Source organism: Aethalodelphis obliquidens, unplaced genomic scaffold, assembly GCF_003676395.1.
Source record: "Aethalodelphis obliquidens isolate GAN/ISIS:26980383/991018 unplaced genomic scaffold, ASM367639v1 scaffold12, whole genome shotgun sequence".
NCBI lineage: Eukaryota > Metazoa > Chordata > Mammalia > Artiodactyla > Delphinidae > Aethalodelphis > Aethalodelphis obliquidens.
The window spans coordinates 24,661,527-24,675,698 of NW_020837956.1; the positions used below are offsets into that span (position 1 = coordinate 24,661,527).

General features: G+C 41.0%; 1 protein-coding gene across 6 annotated transcripts in view; it reads right to left on the reverse strand.

Moving 5' to 3' along the window:
* NCOA1 (nuclear receptor coactivator 1) overlaps positions 1–14,172 on the reverse strand; it is a 366,502-nt gene that overhangs the window by 21,629 nt on the left and 330,701 nt on the right. For all 6 annotated transcript variants that reach the window (XM_027113708.1, XM_027113710.1, XM_027113709.1 and 3 more), the window contains 2 exons: positions 8,369–8,470; positions 6,039–6,441 (listed from right to left, as the gene is read on the reverse strand). In XM_027113708.1, the coding sequence (XP_026969509.1) occupies positions 6,039–6,441; positions 8,369–8,470 (505 nt within the window). The remainder of the gene's footprint in view (positions 1–6,038; positions 6,442–8,368; positions 8,471–14,172) is intronic.

Here is a 14,172-nt window from a genome sequence, read left to right on the forward strand (position 1 = left end):
AATAATTTTGACTTAGAATATATGGAGAAATTATTTTTTTCATTTATGACTCTAGAAGGTGGGTTCCCCCCCATCATCTTCATTTTTATATTGGCTGTCTTTGCATTAATTCTACATTTTAACTTTTAACTATTTTGGTTATGATCTTTAAAAAATACTTATCTGTTCCTAATGCATTTTTAATCTTATTTATGATAAAATAATTTCTTTCAGGAAAAATATATATGTGAGGGGGGAATATACTTATCACATTCTGGCTATTATTCTGTGGGGTCAAAGTTAATAAATAAGACTTCAAGTACATCAGCATGCTTTTTTTTAAAAATAAATTTATTTTTGGCTGCGTTGGATCTTCATTGCCGCACGAGGGCTTTCTCTAGTTGCAGCGAGCGGGGGCTACTCTTCGTTGCGGTGCGCGGGCTTCTCATTGCGGTGGCTTTTCCTGTTGTGGAGCACAGGCTCTAGGTGCGTGGGCTTCAGTAGTTGTAGCATGCAGGCTCAGTAGTTGTGGCTCGTGGGCTCAGCAGTTGTGGCTTGTGGGCTCTACAGTACAGGCTCAGTAGTTGTGGCGCATGGGTTTAGTTGCTCCACAGCATGTGGGATCTTCCCGGACCAGGGATCGAACCCGTGTCCCCTGCATTGGCAGGTGGACTCCTATCCACTGTGCCACCAGGGAAGTCCCAGCATGCTTTCTGACATTTTTTTCTGGCCTCATTTCACATTCTAACTGCCCATGTTTTCCTTATCAGATGACCTAGTTTTAGTAGAAAGAACCAGTCTGTGAATAATGAATTTGGAGGGGTAGAGTTCTGGCCCCAGTTCTGCCACTGCACTGGACCTTGGATTCCTTGGACCAGACAGTCTTCTTCCTTCTAGTTTAAAAGTTCTACAGTTCTATCTTTGATTATGTTAAGTCTCCCCACTGGACCATAAATTTCACCACATAAATTTCACTGGCAGCAGCAACTAGAATTAGGATTCATTTTTCCATTAGAAGATTCATTGAGCATCTACTTTCCCCACCAGACCACTGTGCTGAGCACTTGAGAAACAAAGATTTAAAAGGTCACACTTGGCTCTCTCAAGGAACTTGCTGTTTAAAAAGAAAGGCAGGGCTTCCCTGGTGGTGCAGTGGTTGAGAGTCCGCCTGCCGATGCAGGGGACACGAGTTCGTGCCCCGGTCCGGGAAGATCCCACATGCCGCGGAGCGGCTGGGCCCATGAGCCATGGCCGCTGAGCCTGTGCGTCCGGAGCCTGTGCTCTGCAACGGGAGAGGCCACAACAGTGAGAGGCCCGCGTACCGCAAAAAAAAAAAAAAAAGAAAGGCAGCTGATGAACACGTGGCTCTAAGAGAGGGTGGGGCTTCCCTGGTGGTGCAGTGGTTAAGAATCCGCCTGCCAATGCAGGGGACACAGGTCCGATCCCTGGTCTGGAAAGATCCCACATGCTGCGGAGCAACTAAGCCGTGGGCCACAACTACTGAGCCTACGCTCTAGAGCCCGCGAGCCACAACTACTGAAGCCTGCGTGCCTAGAGCCCATGCTCTGCAACAAGAGAAGCCACCGCAATGAGAAGCCCGCGCACCACAACGAAGAGTAGGCCCTGCTTGCTGCAACTAGAGAAAGCCCGTGTGCAGCAACGAAGACCCAACACAGCCAATAAATAAATAAAAATTTTTAAAAAACTCATCATACTTTAAGAAAAAAAAAAGACAGAGTGGTGAGTACTTATGGTTGGGAGTGTCAGGGAGGGCTTCCCAGAGGAGATATCTCTGAGGGGAGGGAGGAACAGGAATGAGACAGATGAGGGAAGGACATTTTAGACAAAGGATACAGAAAACACAAAAGCCTAGAAGTAAAAGAGAGCAAGGTATATATTCTTTCTTGGAACTTGAGAGGTTTGTTAAACTGGCACATTGAGGCATGGAGGGAAGGGGAAATGGAGTTGATGAGCCTAGCTCTGGACAAGTTTGGGTGCTGGTAGAAAATTCAGGTATGTCTCTCACATGAGCTGAGAGATCTGCTTTAGATATAGAGAAGAAAGTCATAAGCATGAAGAAGTCATTGAAGCCACAGGAGTAGATGACATCACTCAGGAGAAGTGAGTAGAGTAGCATGTTTTCTGTAGTTCACAGAACAGGGAGCTCTGGATTGGCTCCAAGGAATTCATGAAATAGGTACAAAAAATTTCTTTTTAAATTTCTCTCATATTTTGTTTGAATATTACCATAGCATAAAATAAATTTTAAATGTCTAATTCTGTTCTTGTGCACTCATCATCATGGCATGATAGTCTACAATAATTTTCTGTTTTCAGAAATAAAAGAAAGCATACGCTGTCATTATTATGACCTACATGTTCCTTCGTTTACTTTGGGTCTATTTTAAGTTGAAAGATGCCAAAACAAAGGACTAAAGCAAAGCTATTTTATTCATCCTTTGGTTTTACTATCATTAATTAACACAGGGATCAGCCAACTTTTTCTGCAAAGGGCCAGATAGTAAATATTTTCAGTTTTGCAGGCCATAACATTTCTGTAAGAACTACTTAACTCTACTGTGTGAAGCCAGCTATAGACTATATGTAAACTAATGAGCATGGATGTGTCCCAATAAAACTTTATTTATAAAAACATGTGGTGCTTTTTGTTTCTTGGAGAAGGCTTGATTTGAAAAGGTTGGAATTTCTCCAGAACTTGAATTTGTACCAACACACAACCTGATCTTGCAGCTTTCTACCAGGTTGCTGATCATGATAGTGCAAGTTTATAACTTAGAGCAATGGAAGAAATTTAAACTACTGAACCTTTAAATGTTCTTATGCTCTCCAGAAAAACAAACAATTTTCCCCCTGTGTTTTTGTTTTTTCATGGAAGACCTGAAAGCTCTGCCATTTCATTTCAAACTGCAACTGGATAAAACTACTACTCTCTCCACTGTGCCTAGCTTCTGGGGTTTGTTTGTAGTACAGATACTCTATAAAAAAAATCTTATTTTGTGAAAAGCACTTTTTGTCAATCAAAAGTTGGACTGGGGGCTTCCCTGGTGGCGCAGTGGTTGGGAGTCCACCTGCCGATGCAGGGGACACAGGTTCGTGCCCCGGTCTGGAAGGATCCCACATGCCGTGGAGCAGCTGGGCCCGTAAGCCATGGCCGCTGGGCCTGCGCGTCCGGAGCCTGTGCTCCGCAATGGGAGAGGCCACAGTGGTGAGAGGCCCACGTACCACAAAAAAAAAAAAAAAAAAAAAAAAGTTGGACTGGAAGAAAAATCCGGGTACCAGATAGAGCAATTACAATGGGTAGTAACATATCTGGTTGTACTGTCTGGAGAAGAAGGAAGCTCTACCCACTCATTATCTCGATCACTGTATTCTATCTATATGGCTTGCAAGAGATTAAAGACTAGACCCACAACCCTGAAGGAAATCTTGTTAACTTCATAGGAAATGGGGTTTTGGAGTACTGCCTTTCCAGGAGGCTTAGTCAAGAAACAGGAGCAGATAGAAGTCAACCTTTCTTGGCTTTCCAGAGATGAAGCGTTAAGCAGTATGACTGAAAATTGACAGAAGTACTGTTTGTTTTTTTTTAAATTAGTTAATAATTTTTAATTGAAGTATAGTTGATGTACAATACTATATGTTTCAGGTGTACGACACAGGATTCACAATTTTTAAAGGTTGTATTCCATTTATAATCATTATAAAATATTGGCTAAATTCCCTGTATTGCACAAGATATCCTTGTAGCTTATTTATTTTATACATAGTAGTTTGTGCCTCTTAATCCCTCACCCCTAACTTGTCCCTCCCCACTGGTAACCATCAGTTTCTTCCCTCTTAGCAAAATATCTTCCAAGTCCATCCATGTTGTTACAAATGGCAAAATATCATCATTTATTTTATGGCTGAGTAGTATTCCATTGTATATATATATATATATATATATATACCACAGCTTCTTTACCCATTCATCTGTTAATGGACACTTCGGTTGCTTCCATATCTTGGCTATTGTAAATAATGCTGTGATGAACATTGGGGTGCATGTATCTTTTCAAATTAGTGTTTTCGTTTTTTTCAGATATATACCCAGTAGTAGAACTGCTGGGTCACATGGTAGTTGTATTTTTAGTTTTTTGAGATGTACCGTTTTTATCTTATTTTTTTTTAATAAGAGAATTTATTGGGGGATTTATTAATGTTTGGCTTATTTGTGGTTATTTTTTTCCCCAATGAATGACATAAATCTTGTGATTTAAGGCTCTGCAATCAGTATCATAAATGCTACTAAGAATCAATTTGCTGTTTTGGCTAAGTTGCCGTTTTGGAAGAGCAATGGGGAAACAACTATGCAAGTCTTCTCATGTTGGAGGAAGTACTTCTGTAGGCTGGAATACACTGAAGGAACCTTGTCAAAATCTTTGCATACACAAATCACAAGGCACATGAAAATACAACTCTTTTGAAGGCCACTCCTGTTCAGACAATCTTATAATTAAAATATGGATTTATAATACTTTTCTTGCCCACACATACAGTGTAAGTGATATAAACCAGCCAAAGATGACTTCATTGTCTTGAGGACAAAGAAACTGATGTGGTATAATTTTGATTAAAACGTCTTAGAGAATTCTGGTACTCTCTGACACATGTCTCCCTAGATACTTAATTTAATAGTCAAAGGATTTCAGCACTTGTTGCCACCAGAATGAAAAGTCTAAATTGATTTGGCTGTCAAAGTTGATAAGCATACTGCCGTGTAAAAAAATCTCTATATAACTTCAACATTTTATTCAGGTCAAACAGCAGCTTTCTCATTGAAATTCATTTTTAAGCAGGCTTAAAATTTACTTTTTCTTTCATTTATAAAATGAAGGGATTTATTTCAATTTTTCTCCCAGGAATTTGCCATTAATTTTGCATCAAAGTTTAATTAAACCTGGTGGATTAATCAAATGTGTTTTATTGCCACTACCTATTAGAATCTCCAAGTGATAGAAGAAAAATTTTAAAAAGATATCATTACCTAGGACAAAGGGAGTAGGACAGAGACACTGCAAATGAAAGATTAAAAAAGAACAAAGCTTTTGAAAGCCAGAAAGCTGCCTGATATTTCAGAGGAATAGCTTACAACCTAAGCAGCTAAGGGTGGTGACACCAATGAGAAGTCTGAGATAATCTGTGAAGACTGATTATCCTTATGTAATCTATCAAAAAAAATTTCCAAGGTAAGTTTAAAAATTTGTATGCAAATTTTGAGTTAATGTACTTACACCCATTGTCTGACATGGACTCTCATAAGATTCTTATAGGGATCCATGAGAGAAAGTAAGAATATGCTTTGCGGACAAAATGTTAAAAATTTTCGTGTCAGGTCCTTATGGATCCTCTAATTTAATCATCTTAGCTTTATGTAAGAGAGAAGCCTCAAACCACTCAACCATTTAGTGGCAAGAGCTGAACCTAGAGCCTGGATCTCCTGACTCCAACACCAACGTCTTTTCTGTTTTTTGGCCGTGCCCCGCGGCTTGCATGATCTCAGTTCCGCCCAGGCCAGGGCAGTGAAAGCCTGGAATCCTAACCACTAGGCCACCAGGGAACTCCCTCAGCATCTTTCTTCTTCAGCAAATTGCCTCAATGTCAGTGAACTGAAACACATGTGAAAAGAGAGACCTATGCCTGTATGTGGTATAGCCGTCCCTTGGTATCCATAGGGAATTGGTTCCAGGACCCTCATGGATACCAAAATCCATGGATCCTCAAGTCCCTTATATAAAATGGAGAAACAGAACCTATGCACATCCTCCCATATACTAAATCATCTCTAGATTACTTGTAAAACCTAATACAATGTAAATGCTATGTAAATAGTTCCCAGAGTGCAGCCAATCCAAGTTTTGTTTTTAGGAACTTTCTGGAATTTTTTTTTGGGGGGGGTGGATATTTTCGATTTGGGGTTGTTGAATCCACAGGTATGGAACCCGTGGATGCTGAGGGCCAACTGTACTTATAAAAGCAACATAAAGGTGTAATCCTCATACCTGATCCTGGGTACTGGAAGACATTCTGCTGCATCTGAGGACTGATTCCAGTGCCAAACTGGCCTCCCATGTTTCCTGTCATGCCTCTGTTCACCATGCTGTTGCGGTTGGCCAAGGTTGCCTCAGGATTTGCTGCCAGTTGTGAAAATGGGCTGGTAGAAGCAGGTGGGGTTCCTGGATTTGTACCATAGTTTGGTGGGTAGGGGAATTGCTGCGGAGCACCCTGAGGAAGACGGGGGTTCCCCATTTGAACTGGCAGTCCAGATGAGGGAGGGAGGTTGTTCCCAAAGCTCTGTTGCCTCATAAGCATGGCTCTTTGCTGCTGTATTAGCTGCCTCTGTCGGTGCTGTTGACTATACAACTCCCGCTGGCGCTGTGCCAACATTTGGGCATTCAGGGGTGGCTAAAAAAGAGAGAAAAAAATCCTCACTTACTAATATTATTATGATTACCACCTATCTTAGCTTACAGGATTAAGCCTAGTAGCTTGGAGCAACAGAATATGTAGCAATTATCAGTGTACAAGGGAAACTAAAACAGAAAAGGAAGAAAACCTCTTAAGTAATAGCTACAGGAGAGAAAATAAGTACATTTTACAGATTAAAGTCACACAGGACTGATAAAAGTCTAAGATAGCATATATTGATTAGTATTATAATATAGGCCATGAAAACTATTAAGAGAAACATGAAAACCATAAAGAAGAGAAATAAAATGTGCCTGATGACTTCTATCTTATCTGGCATTAGGTTGTTAGGGGACATTTTCTTTTTCATTTCCAAAAAGTTCACTGTGTTTCTAGTATGGTGAAACTTAGTTTTCCCTTTTCTCTTGGAGATCATTTATTCCACTTTACTTAAATGAAATGTGATAACAGGTGATTTTAATTTTCTGTATTTTCCAAATTATCTATGATGAATGTGCATTATCTTCACAATTAGAAAAATCTACAAATACCATTAAAAAAGGAAGAATCAGAAATCTGGGATCCAATGCCAAATCGTCACTTAAAAAGCAAATAATTAATTAGAAACAAAATAATAAGCAGAAATAAATGAACCCAGGTATCTTATATTATTGTTGCAGTGTAAGACTGCTCCAGGCATTAGAGTAAGTGTTTTAATAGTTATAATATTATGAATGATGAAAGAAGTGGTAAAATTAGGTTGAAGTCACTTTCTGGTCTAACTTGCAAAGCAACATGGCATGTCAATAAAGCCTTCATCAGAAAATGTCCGTTCAGGTTGAGGAGCTGATTAAAGCATACAGCTCCATAAAAATGAAAATTGCCAACCAGATGAAGTCTACTCTGGAAGAAACTGTGACATAATGACTTCCTGATAGAATCTGTCTTTATGTGAATTCCAACAGTGGGGTCTTGTTTCCTTATAACCTAATTACCCTTGCATGAGCTAACCACTGAGATTTTTAAGACAGAAAAACCCAAGTCTGGATCCATGAAGATGTCAACATCTGCTGCTAAACAGCAGTTTCTATCAATATTTATCCTTTTGGTTAGTATTTGCTCCCAATCCTTCTAGGTTCATTTTATGGAGAAGTGTTTTGTTCGAATCCTCTCTAAAATACCTCATCCCCCAAATTTTTGTGTAATTTGTTGGGAAACCACAAAAAAAGTGGTTGAGGGAAATCCCTGGTGGTCCAGTGGTTAGGACTTGGCGCTTTCACTGCCGTGGGCCCGGGTTCAATCCCTGGTCAGGGAACTAAGATCCCACAAGCTGCGTGGTGCAGCCAAAAAAAAAAAAAAAAAATGGTTGAAGCAAAAATATTAAAGTACATGCAGAAGTTAAATAGGGAGGAAGTACTAGATAACACTTAGAAGCCTTCACCGTTCTTTTTATGTTTAGTTCCAATGGCTCTGGGTTCTTACACAAGGATCATTAAAACAAATAAAAACCAAAATGCTGATGCTCAGACTACGTGGAGAACGCAAGTTAGTTAAGATAACTAAGCAATGTGTGACTGGGTTTTGATCAGGTTTCAGGTACCATACACACAGTTTCATATCCGAGGCTTCTTAATACTGGTACTAATCAGGACAGCAATAAGAGTTTTCTACGTAGTCACCTGATATCTAATAGCAATGACAATAATAACAAAATGAAACAAAGAACCCTCAGCTTTACATCAAATATCAGTAAGGGGTATCACAAGTTGATTATAAATTCATTCTAGAAGAAAGCTACAGTACAAACATCATTAAAAGATCAGTTCACAGACCATTTCAAAGACACTCAAGTCAACACTTTAAGAAATACAGTTTGGGTTATGGGTTAGAGAAGTACTAACAATGCCTGGTTTTCTCACGTTACCTGAGGTGTAATTTGCTGCTGCATGCCTGATCTCATACTGATGCCAACAGGAGCGTTTGCTGCAAACTGGTTCAAGATGGCTTGCCGATTTTGGTGGATCAACTAGAGAAAAATGGAAACAATGAGATATATTTCTACATATAAACATATAGCATGGCCCTTTTAGAGTAACACAAACTTTGTATTGATTATTAAGAGGTGCTAGTATTGCAGGTTTAGTAAGATTACTTCCCATGTTTATTTGCCAAAAGGTTGGCAATTCCTAACATTTATCAAATATTTTCTGCCTACCGAACTCTAAACAGGGCAGAGCATTTAAAAGTAGAATACAGGACTTCCCTGGTGGCACAGTGGTTAAGAATCTGCCTGCCAATGCAGGGGACACAGGTTCGAGCCCTGGACCGGGAAGATCCCATATGCCACGGAGCAACTAAACCCGTGCACCACAACTACTGAGGCTGTGCTCTAGAGCCTGCGAGCCACAACTACTGAGCCCGCGTGCCACAACTACTGAAGCCTGTGCACCTAGAGCCCGTGCTCCACAATAAGAGAAGCCACCGCACTGAGAAGCCCATGCAATGCAACGAAGAGTAGCTCCCACTCGCCATAACTAGAGAAAGCCCGCGCACAGCAGCAAAGACCCAACGCAGCCAAGAATAAAAGAATAAATTAATTAAAAAAACAGTAGAATACATACACACAACATACATATATATATACGTACATACATATGTATAAATGCATATATACCTACATGCATAAATATATTATATGTGTATGTATTCTACTTTTAAATGCTCTGCCATATTGTGTTCTGCAGTGTTTATACATATATATATATATACACATAAACATGTTTATCATGCTTTTTAAAACATGTTAATACTTAGTTATTTCAGATTCACCAAGATGGTGGAGGAGTAGGAGGACACGGAGTTCATCTCCTTCCACAAATGCATCAAGAATACATGGAACAATTCTCACAGAACACCAGATGAACACTAGTAGAAGACCTTGGACACCAGAAAGGACAGAAAAGATCCCTGCATAACTGGGCAGGATGAAAGGAAGAAGGGAAAAAGAAGAGGAGAGGAAGTGGGACGGGATCTGCGCCCCTGGCGGGGAGCTGAAGCAGAAAAGAGGTTCCTGCATCCAGGGAAGCCCCCTCACCAATGGGGAAATCAGTTGGGACAGAAGGGGAGCATCTGAGGCTGTTGGAGGAGGGTGAAATGGCCGGTCTGTGGCAGACAGGACAGACCTACACAGATGGTCTGCACCACAGCCCTCCACACCCCAGACTGGGACGTGTGTCTGCCGGTGCACATGGGCGCTGAGAACTGGAACATGGGGACTGGAGAGCAAACCTGCAGGGAGGACTGCTGTTGGCTGTGAGAAGATAGCCTAAGGGGACAGGAGGGAGGAAATCCACAACGAGGAATGCTTGTGGAGGAAACCCAGACTGCCATGGAAGCAAGGCACCTCTGTTGCGTGACGCACAGCGGGTGGTGCTGCCACTACAGCCTCTCTCTCCCCATGTGCTGGGCCCCTGCCGTTCCAGGTGCTAAGAAAAGCCCCCACCAGGGCTGACCTTCTTGCACCAGCCGCCAGGTGCTAGGAAAGCCTCCCACCGGGGCCAGATCTCTCGTGCCTGTAGCCACTGGCTTTGCCACACCCCTATCACTGCCAGGACCCCCATGACCCAGGCAGTCGTGCCACCTCTATGCCCTGTCCTCACCAGGGCAGACCCAAGTGCTCCACGGCAGCCTCGGGGGCAGACTCCTGTGGGTGGCCAAAATGCAGAGGTGAGGCTAAAACCACAGCTAAGCCCCAGAGGCAGATCGACTAAGGAAGAGGAACAAAAATCTTTCCGTGCAGCTACACAAACCACAGATTAAATCCCTGCCTTCAGCTTGGTAAACCCTGCATCAATGGAATATCTGAATGGACATGAGTGTTCCCACAACTGAAACTGGCCTAGCTCTAGCAGCTGTGGACTTTGGGGATAGTACAAGTGGAAGCTGGGCCAGGTCAGGGTCTTAGCTGCCCCACAGTGTCCACAGAGGGACCAGAGACCTACCTAGAGGCTTTGGAGGGCTTCCCGGGGAGGTGAAGGTTGGCTGTGACTCACAGTGGGGGCAATGACACTGATAGCTGAGACCAGGAAAATATAATTATTACTATTTTCTTAATGTTTTGTTTTGTTGCTGTTTTTCTATTATTATTTGTTCTTATTTTTATTTAGCTTTAAAAATTTTTTTTATATTTTTAATTGTTTTATATTTCTATTTCTATGTTACTTTTTGTTGTTCTTTTTCTTTGTTTCTTTCCTTTGTTCTATTTTCTTTTTATCTTTTTTCCTTTGTTCTATTTGTTCTTATCTTTTTTAAATCATTTTTTAAAAATCATTTTTGTGTGTTTGTTTTGTTTTCTTTGCTTTTTCCTTCAGTTCCCATTCTGCTTTTCTTTTGTTTTCTATTTTTTGTTTTTGTTGATTTTGTTTTTAATTGTTTGATTTCATTTTGAGGTTCTTTTGTTTGGTTGTTCTCGTTTTTTCTTCTCTGTTTTTGTTTCTTATTTTTTATGTGTGTATGTTTTCTTTGTTTTTGTTTGGTTTTGCTTTTACCATTTGTTTGGGGTTTTGTTTGTTTGTTTGTTTTTAATTGTTTTTGTTGCTGTTTGCTTGCCCAGGAAATATTAATTGGCGAGAGCTCTCCTGGAGGTCTCCATCTCAACTCCAAGACCCAGCTCCACCAACTGCTTGCAGGCTTCAGTGCTGAATGCCCCAAGCCAAACAACAAGCAAGACGGGAACACAAACCCACCCATCAGCAGACGGGCTGCCTCAAGTTGTACTAAGCCCACAGACATCCCAAAACACACCACCTGACGTGGCCCTGCCCATCAGAGGGACAAGATCCAGCTCCACCACCAGAACACAGGCACGAGTCCCTCCCACCAGGAAGCCTACACAAGCAACTGGACCAACCTCACCCACTGGAGGCAGACACCAGAAGCAAAAGGAACTACAGCCCTGCAGCCTGCGGAAAGGAGACCTCAAACAGAGTTAGCCAGACAAAATGAGAAGACAGAGAAATATGTTGCAGACAAAGGAGCAAGGTAAAAACCCACAAGACCAAATAAATAAAGAGGAAATAGGCAATAAACCTGAAAAAGAATCCAGAGTAATGATAGTAAAGATGATCCAAAATCTCAGAAATAGAATGGAGGAAATAGGAGAAATGTTTAACAAGGACCTAGAAGAACTAAAGAACAAACAGTGATGAACAACACAATAACTGAAGTTAAAAATATACTAGAAGGAATCAACAGCAGAATAACTGATGAAGAAGAACTGATAAGTGAGCTGGAAGACAGAATGGTGGAAATAACTGCTGAGGAACAGAATAAAGAAAAAAGAATGAAGAATTGAGGACAGTCTCAGAGACCTCCGGCACAACATTAAATGCACCAATATTCAAATTATAGGGGTCCTAGAAGAAGAAGAAAAAGAGAAAGCGTGTGAGAAAATATTTGAAAAGATTATAGTTGAAAACTTTCCTAACATGGGAAAGGAAATAGTTAATTCCAGGAAGCACAGAGCCTCCCATACAGGATAAACCCAAGGAGAAACATGCTGAGACACATATTAACCAAATTAACAAAAAATTAGATACAAAGAAAAAATATTAAAAGCAGCAGGGAAAAGCAATAAATAACATACAAGGGAATCCCCATAAGGTTATCAGCTGATCTTTCAGCAGAAACTCTGCAGGCCAGAAGGGAGTGGCAGGATATATTTAAAGTGATAGGGAGAAACCTACAACCAAAATTACTCTACCCATTAAGGCTCTCATTCAGATTTGATGGAGAAATCAAAAGCTCTACAGACAAGCAAAAGCTAACAGAATTCAGCATCACCAGACCAGCTCTGCAACAAATGCTAAAGGAACTTCTCTAGGCAGGAAAGACAAGAGAAGAAAAAGACCTACAAAAACAAACCCAAGGGGCTTCCCTGGTGGCGCAGTGGTTGAGAGTCCACCTGCCAATGCAGGGGACAAGGGTTCGTGCCCCGGTCCAGGAAGATCCCACATGCTGTGGAGCGGCTGGGCCCGTGAGCCATGGCCGCTGAGCCTGTGCATCCGGAGCCTGTGCTCCGCAACGGGAGAGGCCACAACAGTGAGAGGTCCACGTACCACAAAAACAAAAAAAACAAACCCAAAACAATTGAGAAAATGATAATAGGAACACACATATCGATAATTACCTTAAATGTAAATGGATTAATGCTCCAACCAAAAGACAGACTGGCTGAATGGATACAAAAACAGGACCTGTATATACGTTGTCTACAAGAGACCTACTTCAGACCTAGGGACACATACAGACGGAAAGTGAGGGGATGGAAAAATATTCCACGCAAATGGAAATCAAAAGAAAGCTAGAGTAGCAATACTCATGTCAGAAAAAATAAACTTTCAAATAAAGACTGTCACAAGAGAGAAGGAAGGACACCACATGACGATCAAGGGATCAAACCAAGAAGAAGATATAATAATTGTAAATATTTATGCACTCAACACAGGAGCACCTCAATACGTAAGGCAAATGCTAACGGCCATAAAAGGGGAATTGAGCAGTAACACAGTAATAGTGGGGGACTTTAGCACTCACTCCAATGGATAGATCATCCAGACAGAAAATTAAAAAGGAAACACAAGTCTTAAATAACACATGAGACCAGACAGACTTAATTGATATTTATAGGAAATTCCATCTGAAAGCAGCAGAATACACTTTGTTCTCAAGTGCACACAGGACATTCTCCAGGAGAGATCACATCTTGGGTCACAAATCAAGCCTTGGTAAATTTAAGAAAACTGAAATTGTATCAACCATCATTTCTGACCACAATGCTATGAGGTTAGAAATCAATTACAGGAAAAAAGAACTGTAAAAATCACAAACACAGGGAGGCTAAACAATGTGCTACTACGTAACCAAGAGATCACTGAAGAAATCAAAAAGGAAATCAAAAAATACCTAGAAACAAATGACAATGAAAACACGATGACCCAAAACCTATGGGTGGCAGCAAGAGCAGTTCTAAGAGGGAAGTTTATAGCAACACAATCCTACATCAAGAAACAGGAAAAATCTCATATAAACAACCTAATCTTACACCTAAAGCAACTACAAAAAGAACAAACAAAACCCAAAGTTACTAGAAGGAAAGAAATCATAAAGATCAGAGCAGAAATAAATGAAAGAGAAACAAAAAAAACAATAGCAAAAATCAATAAAACAAAGAGTTGGTTCTTTGAGAAGATAAACAAAATTGATAAACCTTTAGTAAGACCCATCAAAAAAAAAAGGGAGAGGACTCAAATCAATAAAATTAGAATTGAAAAAGGAGAAGCTTCAACTGACACCGCAGAAATACAAAGGATCCTAAGAGACTACTACAAGCAACTATATGCCAATAAAATGGACAAACTGGAAGAAATGGACATATTCTTAGAAAGGTACAACCTTCCAAGACTGAACCAGGAAGAAATAGAAAATAGGAACAGACCAATCACAAGCACTGAAATTGAAACTGTGATTAAAAATCTTCAAACAGGGCTTCCCTGGTGGCGCAGTGGTTGAGAGTCCACCTGCGGATGCAGGGGACACTGGTTCGTGTCCCGGTCCGGGAGGATCCCACATGCCGCGGAGCGGCTGGGCCCGTGAGCCATGGCTGCTGAGCCTGCGTGTCCAGAGCCTGTGCTCCGCAACGGGAGAGGCCACAGCAGTGAGAGGTCCGCG